Source organism: Neurospora tetraspora (assembly GCF_033439725.1).
Source record: "Neurospora tetraspora strain CBS 560.94 chromosome Unknown B0H65scaffold_7, whole genome shotgun sequence".
Lineage (NCBI taxonomy): Eukaryota > Fungi > Ascomycota > Sordariomycetes > Sordariales > Sordariaceae > Neurospora > Neurospora tetraspora.
The window spans coordinates 2,437,619-2,456,163 of NW_026944389.1; the positions used below are offsets into that span (position 1 = coordinate 2,437,619).

The 18,545-nt window shown below is 53.5% G+C and overlaps 8 protein-coding genes across 8 annotated transcripts; 4 read left to right on the forward strand and 4 right to left on the reverse strand.

The window, feature by feature from the left end:
- The first annotated feature begins 47 nt into the window (after nucleotides 1-47).
- Nucleotides 48-1,461, forward strand: B0H65DRAFT_296313 (peroxisome biogenesis factor 7). The gene is made up of 3 exons (XM_062823084.1): nucleotides 48-143; nucleotides 222-646; nucleotides 735-1,461. The coding sequence occupies exons 2-3, from the start codon at nucleotides 248-250 to the stop codon at nucleotides 1,428-1,430; spliced, it is 1,095 nt and encodes a 364-aa protein (XP_062678661.1). The 5' UTR covers nucleotides 48-143; nucleotides 222-247; the 3' UTR covers nucleotides 1,431-1,461.
- Nucleotides 1,462-1,996: 535 nt separating this feature from the next.
- B0H65DRAFT_531358 (uncharacterized protein) lies at nucleotides 1,997-3,520 on the reverse strand. The gene is made up of 4 exons (XM_062828941.1): nucleotides 3,306-3,520; nucleotides 3,047-3,242; nucleotides 2,919-2,965; nucleotides 1,997-2,839 (listed from the first exon to the last, which is right to left on the reverse strand). The coding sequence occupies exons 1-4, from the start codon at nucleotides 3,316-3,318 to the stop codon at nucleotides 2,196-2,198; spliced, it is 900 nt and encodes a 299-aa protein (XP_062678662.1). The 5' UTR covers nucleotides 3,319-3,520; the 3' UTR covers nucleotides 1,997-2,195.
- A 391-nt stretch (nucleotides 3,521-3,911) lies between these two features.
- On the reverse strand, nucleotides 3,912-5,512 carry B0H65DRAFT_476049 (uncharacterized protein). Its single transcript, XM_062827344.1, has one exon. It carries the CDS (start codon nucleotides 5,274-5,276, stop codon nucleotides 4,191-4,193), a length of 1,086 nt encoding a protein of 361 aa, XP_062678663.1. The 5' UTR covers nucleotides 5,277-5,512; the 3' UTR covers nucleotides 3,912-4,190.
- Nucleotides 5,513-6,267: 755 nt separating this feature from the next.
- B0H65DRAFT_296353 (Hamartin protein-domain-containing protein) lies at nucleotides 6,268-9,943 on the reverse strand. Its single transcript, XM_062823085.1, has 4 exons — nucleotides 9,569-9,943; nucleotides 8,934-9,471; nucleotides 6,515-8,879; nucleotides 6,268-6,450 (listed from the first exon to the last, which is right to left on the reverse strand). The coding sequence occupies exons 1-4, from the start codon at nucleotides 9,580-9,582 to the stop codon at nucleotides 6,341-6,343; spliced, it is 3,027 nt and encodes a 1,008-aa protein (XP_062678664.1). The 5' UTR covers nucleotides 9,583-9,943; the 3' UTR covers nucleotides 6,268-6,340.
- A 1,353-nt stretch (nucleotides 9,944-11,296) lies between these two features.
- On the forward strand, nucleotides 11,297-12,322 carry B0H65DRAFT_432360 (class I glutamine amidotransferase-like protein; the record flags this gene model as incomplete). Its single annotated transcript, XM_062824999.1, has 3 exons — nucleotides 11,297-11,432; nucleotides 11,514-12,018; nucleotides 12,091-12,322. The coding sequence occupies 3 exons, from the start codon at nucleotides 11,297-11,299 to the stop codon at nucleotides 12,320-12,322; spliced, it is 873 nt and encodes a 290-aa protein (XP_062678665.1).
- Nucleotides 12,323-12,553: 231 nt separating this feature from the next.
- Nucleotides 12,554-13,898, forward strand: B0H65DRAFT_296386 (uncharacterized protein). Its single transcript, XM_062823086.1, has 2 exons — nucleotides 12,554-12,940; nucleotides 13,139-13,898. Exons 1-2 carry the CDS (start codon nucleotides 12,864-12,866, stop codon nucleotides 13,746-13,748), a joined length of 687 nt encoding a protein of 228 aa, XP_062678666.1. The 5' UTR covers nucleotides 12,554-12,863; the 3' UTR covers nucleotides 13,749-13,898.
- B0H65DRAFT_296448 (MT-A70-domain-containing protein) lies at nucleotides 13,716-15,320 on the reverse strand. Its single transcript, XM_062823087.1, has one exon. The coding sequence runs from the start codon at nucleotides 15,219-15,221 to the stop codon at nucleotides 14,049-14,051; it is 1,173 nt and encodes a 390-aa protein (XP_062678667.1). The 5' UTR covers nucleotides 15,222-15,320; the 3' UTR covers nucleotides 13,716-14,048.
- Nucleotides 15,321-15,722: 402 nt separating this feature from the next.
- On the forward strand, nucleotides 15,723-17,976 carry B0H65DRAFT_476060 (mitochondrial carrier domain-containing protein). The gene is made up of 2 exons (XM_062827345.1): nucleotides 15,723-16,455; nucleotides 16,548-17,976. The coding sequence occupies exons 1-2, from the start codon at nucleotides 16,210-16,212 to the stop codon at nucleotides 17,496-17,498; spliced, it is 1,197 nt and encodes a 398-aa protein (XP_062678668.1). The 5' UTR covers nucleotides 15,723-16,209; the 3' UTR covers nucleotides 17,499-17,976.
- The last annotated feature ends 569 nt before the right edge of the window (nucleotides 17,977-18,545 follow it).

Below are 18,545 nucleotides of genomic sequence, written 5' to 3' on the forward strand. Positions count from 1 at the left end.
AATTCCGAGATTCACAATTCTGCCAAACACAGACCCGACGTCACGCCCATCACTTCTCACACCCGACGCCCGTTCCAAAGCCCGCCGATACGTCCAAGTCGTCGCCGTCGTCCCAGCTGCAACGCCGCTCACGACTCTCGCAGGCAGGTCCACCAGGCCGTGACTAACGTCGGGCAGAGGTCGCGCGCCCACTGCAACTCTAACTTACAGGTAATGGGCAGCGCATAACAACCCCACGTTTCTCAACATGGCGTCCATGCTGGAATTTCGTACCCCGGGCTACAATCCCTACGCCGTCAAATACTCTCCCTACTACGACTCACGCCTCGCTGTCGCCACTGCCGCCAACTATGGCATCGTCGGAAACGGCCGCCTCTTCTGCCTGGGCCTGAGCGCGGCCGGCGTCCAGTGCGAAAAGACCTTCGAGACAAACGATGCCCAATACGATCTCGCCTGGTCCGAAATCAACGAGAATCAGCTCATCGTCGCTTGCGGCGATGGCTCCATCAAGCTCTTCGACTTGGGGGTTGAGAACTTCCCTGTCATGAACTTCCATGAACACAAGCGGGAAACGTTTTCTGTTTGCTGGAATCCCGTCACCAAGGACAGCTTCATCTCGAGTTCCTGGGATGGAACCGTCAAAGTTGTAAGTGCTTGATAGCCCTTGTCCTCCTACCTACCACCCGTAACATCACTGCTCGCTTACTGACCATCCTCCTACCCTCTCTCCACAGTGGTCCCCCACGCGCAACGCATCGATCAAGACCCTCCCCATCGGATGCTGCACCTACAGTACCTCCTACTGCCCCTCGAACCCGGCCCTCATCTCCGCCGTCTCCGGCGACTCTTCCCTGCGCATCTTCGACCTGCGCACGCCCGTATCATCCAAGTACCACCTAACCAACGTGATACCCGTGCACGCGCCGGCTACGGGCGGGCAGGGCTACTCGCGCCTTGTCGATGGGCAGATCTACTCGGGCACGGTGCCGAACGAAGTCTTGACGCACGACTGGAACAAGTACAACGACACGGTGATCGCCACGGCGGGCGTCGACAAGGTCATACGCACGTTCGATATCCGCAACCCGGCTGGCGGCCCCCTGGCGCTCATGACGGGCCACGAGTACGCGGTCCGGCGCGTGGCGTGGAGCCCGCATGCCAGCGACATTCTGGTGAGCGCCAGCTACGACATGTCGGTGCGCGTGTGGACGGACGGGTCCACGATGCCGCAGCACGTTCAGCCACCGGTACCGAGCGGGCGCCAGCCCGACACGGTTCGCGCGGGAACCCAGTTGGGCCTTATGAACAGACATACTGAGTTCGTTACGGGCGTGGATTGGTGTTTGTTCGGTGCGGGCGGTTGGTGCGCGTCGGCGGGCTGGGACGAGAGAGTGCTACTCTGGGATGCTGCGTCTCTGTTGCGTGGTTGAAGAGGCAGGTTGCTTGAAAAAGATGGATATAAAAGTATAAGGGGGATAAATGCTAGGGCGAGTTAATGATTTGACGATTCGCCCAAGAGCAAGGGAGTGGGATAGAAGGGGGAAAGCGAGACCAATCGGCGATTGGCTGCCGAGAAACATTGCATGCGGAAAGCGCCCCAAACTGCGCAGCGATACCCGGGGGAGCTTGCACGTCTCATGGGCGACGTCTTATAAAAACAACAGACACAGAGACAGCGGATAGGAGATTCGAAGAATCGTGTTCCATGGGAGCATGGCTGGAGCTCACGAAAACGGGAAAACGGTATAGGGGATGGACCAAACCGACCATTCTTACGCGAAGGTCCCATTGTTAGGGAAGGAGAGGAGTATAAGACGTGAAAGAAAGTAGCATACGCGATTAGAAGAACAGAATATCCTACCTTGGAATTGAAGGCGAGTTAAACCCTCTTCCAGCGGTATCGCCATGCGTTGGGATATTTTGTACAAGTATAATAGTGGAAAGCAGGTAACTAGTGTAGACTAGTCATTGAAGATGGCATGAAAAGATGATCGGTTCCCCGTGCGACATTTGGAATTAGATTATGGCTATCATTATCGATGCAGGTCGTGTCTAATGTGAGGCCTCAGGTTATGATGCAACGTCCAAACTCTTTCATCCGGTTTGATATTCACTTTCTCTCTTGCTCCCCTCCCACTCATAGGGGTTTTTCAGAGATTCCAGGAGACCACTACACAATCAACATCCTCGGAAACTCACGTCCACTTAGGCTTTCCGCCCCCTTCCCTCCTGATCCCAAGAGCCCTGATCAACGGCTCAAACAGTACCACGCCCACCACGCACAAGATCGAGTTCCACACCTGAATGGCATACCACACCCACGCTCCCGGACTCGAAAACAAAAACTTGAGGAAATCGTTCACCTGGTAAAAGTCTTCCTGCTTTGCGATCAGGTACCGCTTGCTGCTGTTGCCGTTGTTGTCACCGTTGACTAGTCTCTCCGCCTCGCCACTTGCCCGAGCAGAAGACGAGGTAACGGGGGCGTTCTCGACAGCAACCGGGTTGCTTGGGTTGGGCGGGTGAACCATGGGGATTCCCTCCTCCGTTTTCTCTGGTGTGGCGTCGCCGGCGGCTACCGAGGCGTAGCTGGGTCCTTCTAAGGAGTCTGAGTAGTCTGAGTCGTTGTCGTCGGCTTCTTGTTTTGACAAGGGGTTCTTGATATTGCTGGCAAGACGGCGGCGCAGGTTCCCGGAGTTGTTGTTGTTATTCTTGAATTCGTCTTCGGGAACGAGGTGGAGGACTGAGACGAGGCGGACGGGGGATTTGTGGAAGGGGAGGAACCAGATGGAAAAGGTTTGGGCGATGTTGACGTAGAGGAGGGAGAGGCGTTGGTCGAAGACTGGATATTTGCGGAAGTGGTTAGTTGATGGACCTTTTAGGGCAGGATGTTGCATGATAATGCGGAGGGAGGCACTTACCGGCTGATTCGACCTCGATATCAATCTTGGGACTTAGAATCTTGTACCTAGAAGTATGTTGTTAGTCACCTTCCTTTCCGACACACATTCCGACGCATTTTTAAACGTCTAGTCAAGGAGATACATACCACTTATAGATGTACTGAATAAGCTCTCGCGAATTCAGGAAACCGTATCCAGGAATGTAGATCTTGTCGAAATGGGGAACTCGGCAGAAGGGGTGAACGAACGACGCCGAAGGCGTGAAGTAACGCTCAAGGGTTTCTCCCTGTTCTTGCGGGCTTCCCTGGCAAAGGGTGCGAATGACTCGGCGGACGTCCTTCACTGTGGTTTTGGTTAGACTATGAGGTCCGCAATGTTTCTTTTACTGCCCAAATCTGTGCTTACCTGGATGCTCCATGTTGTGTGATATTATTCAGAATTCCTGCTCGGTAGTCGTAATAACCAATGACAAGTCTTTCAGATGTATTGGGTCGGAGTAGCTCTTGGAGATATTAGATAGGTGTTTGCCGTAAGTATTGGGGAGATGAATTCGAAGGGACAAGCCAAGTTCACATGAAAGGTGGTTCAGTAACGTTGATATAACAAAACCAACGGTGATGTCATTGAAGGAGATAGTGGAGAATTGGGCTTATCCGTTCGTCGGAAGGCGCCAATCGACGTCGTGCTCCAGGCACATTGCAGGGATTTCCGTGCTAACCTGCCACCCTTGCAAGCCGTTAGGGCAGCTGCATTGCAGCGCATGTGAATTAAGTAACTGCCCCTGGCCATCGGTTTACACGGCGACGCCACATGGACGACGGGATATGCTTGATCAGGAACAGAGCAAAGTTTCATTTACAGGCCTTTCCAAAACTACTAGTACCTGTTCAAGAGCTGGTGAAAGATGGGCGAGGTGCCTAGGCCGGGCAATATCAAGCTACATGGTAACGAGAAGGCTTTCTATATACCATGACCATGGGTATCTAGTCCTGGCCCTACATAAAAATGGCACCCGAAAAAATGAAACTGGAGATAAAGAGGATTATATTCCTGCGGACTTCGAAAGCATTGGCAATCTTCATAGATAATCTTGCTCTACCCAAGAGTCTGGAACGCACGATATCGAGTATCCCTTACACGCCGATCCACTGCCGGCTGTCATCCAATCTTTCGAAACAATCCGCATCCCTTGCAGTAACGCCAAAGCCTTATAAGTTGAAGGATACATAACCCACGCATTGCCAGCTTGATCGCATCATGTCAAACAACCCTTTAGTCCCATTTTCCTCATCACTCCCTATGCCGGCTGATACTCCCCGACCTCCGCACCTCCCTCAACGGCTCATCCCCACCCGCAAACTCATCTGGTCTAATCTCGCGGTACCCCGAGCTCCTCCTCCGTCTCGGCGGTCCCGGCGGCGATGACACACTACTAACATCCTCCTCAACCACAATCCTCTCTCTCTCATGAGGATGCGAAGGTTCCGAGGTCTCCACCACAATCGGCCCCCTTTCCGGTGGCGACCGCGATCTCGCTGTCCTCGATTGCCTCTTAGTGCTCCTCCTCCTCTCGTCGATCACGATCCTTTCAGCAACCGGTTGTCCATGTCCATGTTGTCCCTGTCCCATCGACCTTGACCGATGCCGCTCCTCCAGAACAATACCGTCGCCATGTCCATGTCCATGTCCATGAGAACCGGATCTACCACGGTGATCCGTTCGAGTGGTCTTGGTCCTGCGGATCTCCATCGTTTCCCCACCATCACCAGCCGAGGACGTAGACCGCGACCGACGCCTGCTGCTCCTCCGGTGTTTATACACGCCACCGCGGCCACCACCACCAGCCTCGCTGTGATGCGAAGAGCGATAATGGTGTCGACTCCTCCGCGTCACCACTGACGCGGTTCCTCCGGATTCGCTGATCGCTGTTGAGAAGCCGCCTAGATTGATGCATATGTAGATGAGGAAGAGGATGAGGATGAAGCCGGCGACTGCGCCGAGCGTGATGCCCACCACGGCTCCGGGAGACGGACTCGAGTAGAGAGCCCCGTAGTAGGCCGGGATCGTTGAGGTTTCGGCGTATTGTCGCGGGAGCACACGGGTGGGTGGTGAGTTTTCGGAGAGGTGGGCTCCGCTGATCGCAAGTGTTGATGATGGATTACCTGCGGCTGCGAGGGCTGCTATCCTGGCTACCTGGTCGTGTGCCGATGGGCGGGTTCCGTCCCAATTTTCGAGATGCAAAGTGGATTTTGGGATTGGATCGCGCTTGTGTTTTGGCGGCGTTGATAGCTCGAAAAACTCATCGGCAACGAGGTCCAAGGAACTCTTTTGCGCTACCGTGTCGCGTTGATTCGGAGCTCGTTTTATTGGCGGCATCGTGGATCGTTTACCAGGCTGACAAAGAGGTAGTAGGTCCGGTCCTGAAGGGTGCGCGCACAATGGGGATTGTTCGTCTCGTCCTAATAGCGATATTCAGCCCGATGCTTCCGTCCAGCTCTTGCGCCCGTGGCTGGCGGGATAAGCCGAGACATGCAACTGTCACTGGCTTTCCGTCTTGCAACAAGCTCCAAAGCGTACTGCTGCGACACGTAACGGATAACAGATGTTGCGCCGACCGAGAGTAAGGGCCGCCCGAATGAGATCGAAGGATCTCCGGGTATTGTTGATAGAGAAGAAATGTTCGGAAGGATGGTTTCCCAAGTTTGCCTGTGATGTGGCGCGATGATCCGGTTGTTGTTACACCCAGGCACTGGGTAATGCCAAATCAAACTGGCTCGGTTGGTCGCAGATGTACCTCTCTGGCCTCAAGCTGCTGAAGCTTCCGGTCCAGCTGTTTCGGCCTTTCACTGCAAATCTGCCACGGGAGATCGGTTATGCAAGCAGCAGACGGGATAATGTTGCAAGCTGGGCGACGACGATAGCGGGATTGTTTCACCTCTGGGCGTGTCACGGCCTGATATTCCCGCTGACAAAATTGGCGATGTTTCCAGCCTTTAGTGGTTACAGCCGAGGATAAGAAATTTCTACAATGATGAGGAAAAATCGGAATAGCGCGCGCATTTGCACGACAAAAGTGTATCTTCGCGGCACCGTTGTCGTGAGGTGGCAGAGTGGAGAGTCCAGTCTGTCGTGGGAGGCTGGGGATGCACCATCGGACCGGGGTTATCGTCGATTCGGCAGGGGTAAGCCTAAGTGCCAAGAACTGCAACACTGACAATGAACAAATGTACCTCTACCTATAAACATCTACAATTCAACGCATACGGAATCATCACGAAGGGGAAAATACCGTGATGTGCTTAGACTTCAACCGGTTGAGCTAGGGTATTCTGCAACAGTTAGGCCATAGGGTGAACAGCAATGTTGTTTTAAAGCCATGTTGTTACCCCGGGCCAAGTTTCCCAACTTTGTTTCAAACTCCAGCGTTGCTGTCATGACACTCACACAAAGCCCCTCATTCCTTTGAAAGCAGGGAGACTCGACTTTTTCTTCTCAGGCTTATCTTCCTTCTTATCCTTACGCTCCTTCTTAAGAGCGTTCGCGAGCACCCCTATTCCACCTCACAGTTAGCGGCTTCACTTAACATAAACGTTGACAGGAAGATAGCGACTTACCCTTTCCATGGTGCCTTTCGGCAACTGGACTGGTTCTCTGAGACGAACGACTAGACGTATCACCGCTCACTCCAGCTCCAGGAGGAGTTCCTGGGCGGCGGACCGAAGTTGGTGAGGAAACAGAGCTTTGTCTTGTTGCTGGTATCAACGAGGGGGTAGCACTGCGGAAGATACTTTCGAGACTGTCTGTGTCAGAGAATCCTCGATTTGCCGTCCGAGAAATAATCGGACTGCCTGATCTAGGCGTCATAGCTTCTGGTCCGCCATCCAGAAGAGCCGATTGACTGTCGTTAGAGAGTATTTTGCTCGACAGCTCTTCATTCGCAGACCTCAGTTCCAGAAGAGACCCTTCCAACTCCGTGCATTTTCGTTTTAGTATATCGCATTCCTTTTGCAGCTCCATCTGCTTCGCTCTGCTTGTAGCGAGAGCGGATTCGAATACGGCCACCACGTTGTCGACGTTCCTGCTTTGACTCTCCTTGCCAACCTTGGCCAACTGATCACTGAGGTCTGCAATTCGCGATTCGTAGTGCTTCCTCACTCTCTCGATCTGCAGCTCATGTGCGGTAACTTGCTGTGACAACTGCTCTGCCCGAGCTTCGGCTAAGGCAGCGCTCTGTATCGCCTGTTGCATCTTCAATTCCTTGCCGTGGTATGCACGCTCCGATTCGGTGAGACGAGCTACTTCGCCCTTTAGCCTGTCGATCTCTTCTGTGCTAATGTCGATTGCCTCGTTGCTCTGCTTATACTGCAGCATTGTTTTCTCGGCCAAGTCAGCAGCGCTACGCAGCCGCTCGCACTCTCTCTGGCACTCTTCAAGCTGGTGTTTCAAGGCAAGCTCTTCCGCAGCCCACTTCTTCTGTTCCTCGCGCAACGCCCGTAACTTGGTAGAGAGGTCGCTCTCCCATTTCTTAGCAATGTTTCGACGGTGGTCGAACTCTTTCTTAACTTGTGCTTCTCCTCGCTTGGCTTCGTCAAGCCTTTGTCTCAAACTTCGGTTTGCCATGACAAGGTTCTGCGTCTCAGCTTCGGTGGCAGCTTCCCTGACTTGCTTACGACGCAGTTCCCCCATATGTATCATGTGTTGCTGCTTGATATACCTCTCAAACTGCAAATCATTGAGAAGTAACAGATTTTGGTGGTAGAGAAGCGAGACATAATTGTTCGCTTCACCAGTGCGTGGTGGTTGGTTGAGAGAATCAGACGATGCCTCAACCTGTCCTTGGCTTTTATCCCCTACGACCTCCTGGGTCCCGAGGGCTAGCGAGGGTACACTGGCATTTGCTAGTGACTGACGAAGCCCAGATATGCTGGCCTTGTACGTGACAAGCCTATCATGAAGTTGGGTGTGTGGGGACGACTGGAGTTGATGAGGTGAGATGATAGGACTCTCAGCAACTTCCTGGCCACCAAGCGAAGTCTGGTCAGAAACATGATTTGTGCTATCACCTTGCTGGCTTCCAGCGTCGATGGTCGGGCCATGCAAAGAAGGTTCTCTAGATGGTTCAACTTGTGAACGCACTATGCTGGGCGTGGACTCAACCCCTGAGGAAATACCTCCACGGTCCAAAGACCCATTCAGGATGGCTTCCATGTCATCGTCACCGAGTTCCTCTCCAACTACATGGTCCAAGCCCACGGGTAGTGGGGTGGTGTTGCGAGCATCGGAAGAGTTGTGTTTAGACTCTAGGGACAGAGCCATACACTCAGCAAGAACCTCGTCTGCCTCACTGTTAAGCCATCGGCTCATATCCGTCTTCTCCGAGTCAATCGTCAGGTTGTAGAAGTTCGGATGCAAAAGGTGCTGTTTTCTGAATCTCTCGGACCTGTCCCGGATTTCCATGGCCTGCACATCAATATCGTCGTCGTTGTTCGCATGACGCAAGTATCGCTGCGGCTTGCGGATGTAGTCGAGAAAGTTAATGGGATATAAGCCGTATAGGACAGTGAAGTAACCTGATAGATAAGGGATCGAGCTTCCGTCATGATCAGGATCAAGAAGCACTCTCTCCCAGGTAACCTCATTGGATCCACCTTCAGGGCCGATTTCTGTGTGCTCTTGAGCAAAATAGCTATCCCTATCCCAGAATAGAAGTCTTGCGTATATGTTGAACAACTTGGATAAAAACGGTACCAGCGAGCTCGGTATGTAAGGCAGGAGCATGATTAACGCCACCAGAGCCATGGTGACGGTGGCTGTCGACTCGTCCTTTTGTAGAGAGTTGAGAATGTTGTTGAATAGCGGTGTTTGTAGTACAACATGAAGGTGTGGAGGTTGGCTCTGAACGAAATCGCATAGCAAGCTCAATGCAAAGTTACGATACTCTCTCTTGACGAAATACCGATCCAAGCAAGTCATGAAGCCCTGTTGAGCGGTTAGTCAAGAGCAGCATACGCAAGAAGGAGGGCTAATGCATACCTTGGGGTCCTTCTTTCCGAAGGCCATCAAAGCCCTTTTCACCATGCGGTCCTTGAAGTCCGCCATCGGAACACAGTTTATCTGGCTTGCACGAGCGTCCATCCATCTACTCAGCAGACGTTCAGTGAAGGGAGCAAGGCTCGCCTCAGACGAGTTTGATGATTCATCGAACTGGTCAATCATGAGCAGGTCCAGCGTGTTCGTGGCAACCTCACGAGCCAAGCCCTTTTCCTGTCCGACATATTCCAAGACGGGGTCAAGAAGTCTATCCCACCACTCAAAGATCCTGGCAGGCGTCTTCATGGCGGGACGAAGTTCGCGTAGAATCGCAAGAAAGGCGGCATATTTTCCGGGCTGGTTCTCAACATTTTTGGTGTAGATAGAGAGAAGCTCCTCGTTCAACCGATCCGCAGCTCCATCTTCGGCATGCTCGTGTCGGTCTAAATAGTTGCTAATCAAAGTGGTGAGCTCATCCGGGAGAGGCAGGTTTGGTGTCTGGATGAAGCTAGTAAGAGCCTTGGTGAGATCCTTGGTAGACCTATTTCACGATTGTGGCTTGTCAGACTCTGCATCAACCATAGAGACCTGTAGGTCGATGCTGGACAAGCGATCATTGAATGCCCGGGCAGACTTACCCAGATGAGGCCATCGTGATTGGCGGGGTGGCGGGCACATGCAATTAAAGGTACGGTCCCGTAGCGTTTCGAGGTTGGGAGCTTCCTGAGTTACCGTTGGGTATTGGTGTGCCTAGAGCTCTCAAAAGCCGTAATACGGACCCGCTCGTTCTTGAAGCGGCAACCCAAGGATGAGGGTTCTTGTGAGATCAGCAAATGTAAAATGAATGACAAGGGCGAGAAGTTGTTGAGTATGCGTATTGGAACTCGGAGTACGATATGAGGAAGTTAGTGCTGTACCCGACCGAGGCTGGCGAATCGGATACCACAATCTCCGCCCAACCTCAAGGCAATCACTCCCGCAAGGCTGCCAGACTGTCCCGCACTATCTGAGGCTGCCCGAGGCGGCTCCAGAAGTGGCGCTCTGCAACGGCCCCTCCTTTTCGCTTATCAGAACTGCACGCTTTTGACAGAAGTCAGGCCGACAGCTCTAGTGTACCTAGCTTGAGACACCTGTCTCGAGGTACCTATCTCCCACGGAGGAGCTGTATCAGGTATGCTGTGGTGAGGTTCTGCGTAACCGCGACTGTAAGGTAAGGTACTGGGATGGCGATCCGGTTAGTCAGTGAAGCTCAAGCTACCGACCCCTGAGATCCAACGGCGCGACACGGCAATTGGTTCCAATGTCTCGATAAAAGAGTAGACTGGAGGTTCAAGGATACGGTATGGCGTGTTCTTGCGCCAACTGCCTGGGTGGTCTAGGTGGTCAATTGTGCCGTGATTTGAATCGAACAGGGAGCTTTGGTCGTCTTGTTGTTCCAGGGGTCACAATGTCCGGTTTGGTCCGTCGCATACGAGTGGAATCCATCTGTTGAATCGTGCCACTGCCTGCCCTGAGGTGGCCCGCTTGCACTGCAGGTGGCTCCGAGCATGTCCACTCCAATTTTTAACAGCTGTCCGGCATGCGGCACCTGCCCGAAGAACAGACCACCCATCAGGTCGTCCGGCTCCACTGCGGGGCAGCTGCGATGGGAAAGGACCCGCTTGTCAGCAGGTCCCCCTGGTCGCTTCCGGGCTTGGTGCGCCAAGCCCTTCTGGTTCAACGCTACCCCGCATTTTCAACGCACGTCAGGTCCCACCAAGTGGGGTTCTCAAACAAGCTCCCAGGACCCGGAGCTGCAGCGAGTGGTACGACTGCCGCTACGGCACGCGCCATTCCTTCTGAGGTGTAAGTGAGGTTCCATCCCATTCGCCATTGAGGTTCTCTGCCGCAAAGCTTGCCGGCCGCGGATGCAACCGACTGTTTGCGGACGGAGGTGCACCTCGTTGACTGGGCATTCATCTGGCAATTCTGGGCCATTACTCGAGGCTCGATCCCCTCCTCACGTGGGGTGATCATCTGGCACGACGCCGCCCTCCTTCCAGTCATGGCTCCCGTCCCCCTCAATCTCCTCATCGGGCTCTGTCCATTGAGGTCCGTCCCGTCTCATTTATGGAGGAGCTTCCCGTGCACCCCGCGGCACTCATCTTCTCTTCCTGTTCAGTCCATCTCACAAAGGTGATCTATACATTTCAAATCTATCAACACGCGATCTTTGAGAGAGCCGAAGGGTTTTCTATTCTCCAAGACATTTCACGATCCTGGAATTCTATCTTTGTTGCTAGTTCACGGTCTGCCAGAGCATCAGACCATTGTAATCCATTCTCCTCTCTCACCTCTGACTCAACCACAACAACAAGGTCGTCAAGATGGCACACAAATCGTCTGCAGTGGCTGATGAGCCCATTGACGTGCTCTTCGCCCTGCATCCCAAGTTTAACCTCATGGACTTTGCTGGCCCTCTCGAGGTCCTTACCACCGCCCTGCACGACGCCAATGATCCTTGTAAGTCAGCTATACGTCATATCCTCGACTCTCTACGTCACTGTCGAAGACTAAATGGCTGATATTGGGTTTATGATACAGCTTCGAGAGCCTTCGAAGTCACCATCGCCTCGGGTGAGCCCACCGTTCTCTCAGACCAGGGAGTCACCATTCAGTCCCAGATCACCTGGAAGGAGGCCCACGAGCGCCTATCAGAATTTGACGTCCTCATTGTCGTCGGCGGCAACGTAAACGATGCCATCCTGAAGGCGAAGGCCGAGCCCATGCCCCTCATTACTGCCTACTCTGAGATCCAGAAGGCTGATCCCACTCGCGAGCGTACCCTGCTTTCCATCTGCACCGGATCCATCTTCTTGGCCGAACTTGGTATCCTGTCTGGTCTTTCTGCGACCACCCACCCCGACTATATGACTCAGTTCGAGAACCTCTGCAGCCATTCGGCAGTCCGTGATGCTACCGAGCGTACTGATGTCATCGAAGATGCCCGATACGTGGTGAACAACTTGCGCTTCGACATTGGAGACGAGGATGAGAATCCCTACGTGCGACGCAAGTCTGACGCTGGCCGTCGTCCTTCCAATGCCCGGTGAGTGCTGGGATCTTCGCTCAACTAGCTTGTGCTTCAGCAAGCAATGAACTCTACTGACACCGCCTACAGAAAGGGATCCATGTCCTTCAAGGGTGCGACACGTCGCGAATCCATTGCCCGCCGCGCAGCGATGCGCCTAGGTGGACTGCGTGTCATTACGAGTGGGGGAGTGGCCGCCGGCATGGATGCAGCTCTGTATCTGGTCAGCGTTATGGTTTCTGAGGAATCTGCTAATGAAGTTGCCCGGTTCATGCAATTGACCTGGACCAAGGGCGTTGTTGTTGATGGTCTTGATGTTTAAAGCGAGGCGTTGGTGGTTACACAAAATGGTCTCGGTTTTGAGGAGGAAATCGGCCCACGTGGAAAGTGGATATTTTCCAGACCATATGTACTCATACAAGGGTGAAAAGACATCGGATGACAGGAATGACTGAAGTGAAAGAAAAACTAATAATTCATCTCTTCTGTCGATGCATCTCGCGATTTCCTCCCGTCTTTCTTCCGTCGTGGTTTAAAATGGAGCAGGGAGCATGGCGTATGGGTCTTACATCCAAACTTAAAGTTTAGTCTCTGGATCCACTGCACCCACTTCAATCGCTGCCGGAGCTTAGATGCTCCACTCTGTGGGGGACGTAGCCCACCAGCTCCTCTCACGAGGCCGCCAGCTGGCACCGGGCCGGGGGGAATGCGAAAAATATTATCGAAACGGGGAACCGTCAATCTTTCAATCGGCCGGCTGCTCCAGATTCTCGGGTGCTGCGAGTACGGATCCCCGGCGCGACCTCACTCATTGACAAGGCGCGTTCCCTCACGTCCTCCATATACCCACCAGATCCGGCACAATGGCCTCCGTAGCGAAGACGGGTGCTGAGGCACTGAGGAATGCCCCCTTCAGGGTGGGCAAGAAGCAGATCTTCCTGTAAGAAAGATACTACCAAATTTGCGATGCGATTGCGCCCGTTATACCTGCACAGTCCGCCTCTCTCTCTCTCTCTCTCCAAAAAGACTCCCGTTCTGTTCCCCTAGAGCTCGTGTGATCGCAGACATGACACCACATCCATCCGTCTCGTTTCCTAGCCTTTGGAGCCGGCCCTAACAAACTGCTCTCAACCACCAGGCCAAACCACGTCATCACATTTGTCCGCCCGCTGCCTAAGCAGCCGCCCAACCTCGCGACCTTCATCGTCCCCCTCGAGTTCAACAAGCTCGACCTGCGCGACTACCTCTACCATGTCTACAACGTCGAGGTCACGGGCGTCCGCTCCTTCGTCAACCAGCGCATGCACGAGCAGAGGCACGGCGAGGTCGGCAACTGGCGCCGCCCCAAGTCGCAAAAGATGATGATCGCCGAGCTGGCCAAGCCGTTCGTTTGGCCCAAGCCGCCCGCCGAGGACGCCCGCGAAGCGTTCGACTACGGCACGTGGAAGAAGCAGAACACGGCGCAGGAGGAAGATAGGAGATTCAAGGGCATCAGGGCCCAGGGCGAGGTCGTGCCACCGTCGCAGTTTGAGGTGACCAAGGACCGCAAGGCCATCAAGGCACGGCAGAGCAAGTTCCTCTCGGGCGAGGAGACGTGGGCGCCCGGAAAGGTCAACTCGTTCCTGAATTCGAAGATCGCGCCGGAGGAGGAGGGATGGTCCGAGGTGGAAGAGAACTTGCCGTTGGATGAGTCGGCGGAGGCGGCCGCGGAGGAGAGCAGCAGCAAGGCTTCGGAGACTAAGCAATAAATATGAGGGCCGGACTTCTTGACTGTGTCGCACCCATTGAATTGGGTTCTGCGCAGAGTCGGGAATAGGTGGGACGAAGGGAAGGGAAAGAGCGAGGAAACGACGGTCCTCTCATGCAATGGAAATGATAATCTTGGAGCGGATAGAAATTGGCTTGGCTTGGAACCTGATTGTATGATATATTGCACCTGTTGGGCGGGACATTGGCGATTTTACCGTGTAACATGTACGATACGATACAGAAGAAGTAGACGGAACAACACTAGAAGGCGTTCCGGTTGTCTGTCTATACTGCTTGCCTCACCTTTCTTTTGGAGGAACGAGCAGCTCTTCTTGTTCTTCATCCGAGATAACGTCTACCCAACGGCTTCGGTGCTGAAAAAGCAGACACTGGTCACCCCAGCTCCACCACCCTGCCGTCAGGTTCCGGGCGAAGACTTCCAGAGCTTGATAATCGGGCGACAGAAGGTCCGCGAACAAACCTCGAAGATTAGGTTTCCTGGAATGGAGGTCCGGAACCGTTACGATAACCTTGGTCTCTATAGGGCTTCGTTTCTTGACACCCGGACCGGTTCCACGTTTCCTAGCGAGCAGAAGCCGTTCCCACGGTTTCCTCCAGGCGGAATCAAGACTCACAATGGGCTCTCCGCCTGTGGTCACCTTTAGCCATATCCACTCGCCGACCAGTTCGACTTGCCACTCATCGAAGATACCCTGTGGGCATGTGAGAAGCTCGGCGCCTCGTGCCGAGTTCGTAACCCACACAGCTACGAGACCATCCTCGGATAAGTGCGATGCGACAGGAATCTGGGAGAGGAGGTCCCTTATAGAGTCCGTGTCACGGACGGGTTGGTAGATGCCCCTTTTCCTCTTTGCGGAGCGGTTAGGCCAGGGCGGGTCCATGAGGATCAGGTCAAACTTCTTGGGAGCTGTCGCAAGAAACTGAGATCGCTGAGACTCCACCGTGCCAAGCAGGCAGTGAGATGCCTTTGGGATGATGTAATGGGAGAGGTCTGGCGGCGCCTCACTAGGGGCATCGTCAAGGGCTGTGTTTGAGATGGCTACAAGAGCTTCTCCATCGGGACCCCGCTTCCCGTTGCGGTTGACTGTCGTTAGGCGATCTGTCTTTGGCGGACAGTGACGCGGTAAGCACCATTTTCCTCTGTCGTAAGAGTGCCGAATATCTTCCAGGGCCGACTCGGCAGCAGAACGGGCCATCAGTTCTGCTATGTGAGCGGAAGCAGTTGGAGCAGCGCTGGCCGGGGATGACCGCGATTTCTTCGATTTGGGCTCCGGAGTCGGAAACGGGGACGATGGAGGTTCTGCCGAGATCAGTGACCGGAGCTTCCCCGGAGTTAGCGCGCCATCATCAAGCTCGCTTGGGAGCAGTTGAGCTTCCTCGATTGAACGAGGGAGATCAAGGAGGAGCACTGTCTGGTTATCATTGTGATATAGAACAGATGAGTGAACCATGTTCAGAGCTGGTTCAGCCTTGGTGGTGCGATCGAGATCTGTTTAAGTCGGTTGTGCTTGCTGGGGGTGAGGGACCTGGGACCAGCCAGACCCAGTTTATCACTGCACCCCGCAAAAACAGAAACAGGGCCCGGGGACGGGAGGGCGGAGGAAAGACGATTCAGGTCCAGATCCAAACTGTGGGATTCCTGACGCCGTGATGGATGTTCAGTGGTGCAGGACCGCCGCAAGGTCCCGTCCAGTCGCAATGATGTTGTGGAGCCGCATTCGCGGCGGATGGATGCGGGTGAAAGGGTCCCCCAAATTTGGTAAGAACGACCCTGGACGGCCGTACGTAACAATCGATAACAATTCAGAAGCCGAGGAAATGGGCGGCCATCTGGCGGCGCGCTATCGCTGGCGGTCGTGTGACCAACACAAATGGTGGTTTTGCAGATTACTCAGCCCGGGCCGGCCGGTAGGTTCCAGGTTTCCAGAATGTCTTCGGCAATCCTCGGCTGGCAGGGACCAGCTAGCGGGGGGATTTACCTAGGAATTTAGAGGTCAAGTGAGAGCATCTCACCCGAAGCGGTGTTGGAGAGAATGGAAATGGGGACCTGAACATGTGCCCTCCAATGTCTTTCACCGGCTCCGCTGCAAAGTGTGTGATGTAATCAATCCTCCAAAATACCTTCAGTTCCTGTAACACACCATCAACAACATCTTCCTAGACTCAATTCTCAAACCAGCGCTCTCTTCCCCTTTAATTCCGCAATCCATTGCCCTCCAATTCTTCCATCTCGGCGCCGCAACTCTAAGGTTGTGTTTCTGGCTTGTGATCGCAAAGCAAAACCGATAACTACCCCGTCGCATCGCCGAGCCCGCATCTTTTCACCTGAAGACTTTTCCGCCGGCAATGCGCTTATAGGAAGGCGCATTCTCCTTTTCTCCGAATTACGATCCACCGCAGACGATATTCTGAGCCCGTTCGAGGCCCGCGTCAGAGGGAATGCCCCCGGCGCTTATCAGCCATGCCTCCATGCCGGGGAGCGCATCAAACGAACCACGAGAGGTAGCAGCCGATGCGTTCCGGCTAGGGGCCAGGATACAGAAAGAGAAAGGTGAAGCGGCGGTATGCCCGACAGACGATGAGGCTTCTGTACCGCGGTCCAAGAAGGATTCGGGTTCGCAGAAGAAACGGAGTCTGGATTACCTTTGGAGATCGGGAGTAGCAGGGGGCTTGGCCGGATGCGCGGTATGTATTTTCAATTCTGTCGGCACTACATTTGTCGCATCTCGTGTACGTTTCGATCATGATGGTCCCGACTGACTCTTTTTGTTCGGCAGGCCAAAACCGTTGTCGCACCGCTTGATCGGGTAAAGATCCTATTCCAGGCTCACAATCCACACTTCCTCAAGTATGCGGGCTCGTGGTGGGGCTTTGGGGAAGCTATAAAAGACATCTATCGACAGGATGGGGTGAGGGGCCTCTTTAGGGGGCATTCGGCGACCCTCCTCAGGATCTTTCCGTACGCCGGTATCAAATTTCTGGCCTACGAGCAAATCAGGGCACTTGTCATTACTCGCAAGGACCAGGAAACTCCCCTACGGCGGCTCATCAGCGGCTCGCTCGCCGGCGTCACATCCGTCTTCTTCACATACCCCCTCGAAGTCATCCGAGTACGACTAGCGTTCGAAACAAAACGAGAAGGCCGATCGTCCCTTCGATCCATCGTTAGGCAAATATACAGCGAAAACGCCCCCACCATTCCCGAAAACGCGCCAGCTCTCATGCGAAACATGGCCGTGGCCTCAGCACACGCGCCCGCTCTGATTCCGCGGACCGGACTCGTCAACTTCTACCGCGGCTTCTCTCCCACGCTCCTCGGCATGCTTCCCTACGCCGGCATGTCCTTCCTCACGCACGACACGGTTAGCGACATCTTCCGGCACACGAAGCTTGCAAAATGGACGACACTACCGCAACCAGAAAATGCGCCGGCCGGCAAGGCTGCCCCCCTGCGCTCGTGGGCAGAGCTTTCGGCCGGTGGTCTCGCGGGACTGGTCTCGCAGACGGTGTCGTACCCCTTGGAGGTCATCAGGCGGCGGATGCAGGTTGGCGGAGCGGTCGGCGATGGTCGTAGGTTGACCATTGGCGAGACGGCTAAGCTGATAATGAGGGAACGTGGGTTCCGCGGCTTCTTTGTCGGCTTGACCATTGGGTATGCGAAGGTGGTTCCCATGGTGGCTGTGAGCTTTTACACTTACGAAAGGTTAAAGACATTTTTTGGCATCTAAGATAAAGAGCTTTTCTTGCTAGGCTAGGGGGGTCTTGAAACGGGCGGTAAAGCTTGGGTTTACTTACTACAAGGGTTGTTTGTACTTGGGGTGTACGCACGAGACACATTTTCATGGCGTTTGGTTGGCTTTGTTCTTGATAGGCACATATATACACACTCAGAGGTATTCTTGGCTTAGACTTGGAAGGATGTCAGTTTTCTGTTTGGTCCACTTCAGTATCATTATTTCAGTTGAGTCTTGCTCCATCTGTAGCCGTAACGAAGTCGCTGTTGTTTAAGTATCGTTAGGTATACAGAAGAGCACGCGGAACAGGTTTGGTTCTGAAGACAATGTAGTCATAACATTTGTACTGTGGGCAAGTCAGCACCACGATTATGAGGGTTAGCATACAGGCTATTGGTTACGAACTCAAGGCAAACTATTACCTGTTGTCAGCATTACAGTCAATAGACAATTACCTCTACATATTGAAAGACTCCATTTGCCATAAATTTGCTTTGTAACGTAGTCCTGATATGTGTCTTTATATACAGGGCAATATATTCATGTGTTGAAGTGTCTGTCACTCAAACTCGGGTTCCAAGCTTCGCGATGTTTTCTACGCGTGAGGGATCCCATGCAATTTCTTGAAGCGGAAGTCCTGCTTGACCCCTTATGTTTACGAGTGAGATACGTTGAACAGATTCACATCTACGTGCCTATCTCGAATCCGCATGCAGGATTATATAGGTATTTAGCTATCTCAAATGTTCTTCCTTCCTCCTCTGTGTAACTGCGTTAGAGCTGCGCTGCTCATTTTCAGTGTCACGAAGCATATTAATTCAAGGATACAGACAAGATGAGCGGGGCAGGAGAAGGCAAAAAGAAGAATTAATGCAAGAAAAGAGCAATACACCTCTCTTTGATTTGAAGACATTCATGAAGGACATGCATATCTTCAGCGGAACGAAACTATCGGACCAAGATCTAGAAAACCACTTTACAGACTGGACGGGCAAAGACGAACAAACAAGTCTACCTCTAGCTTAAGTACCGTGCTCCTTG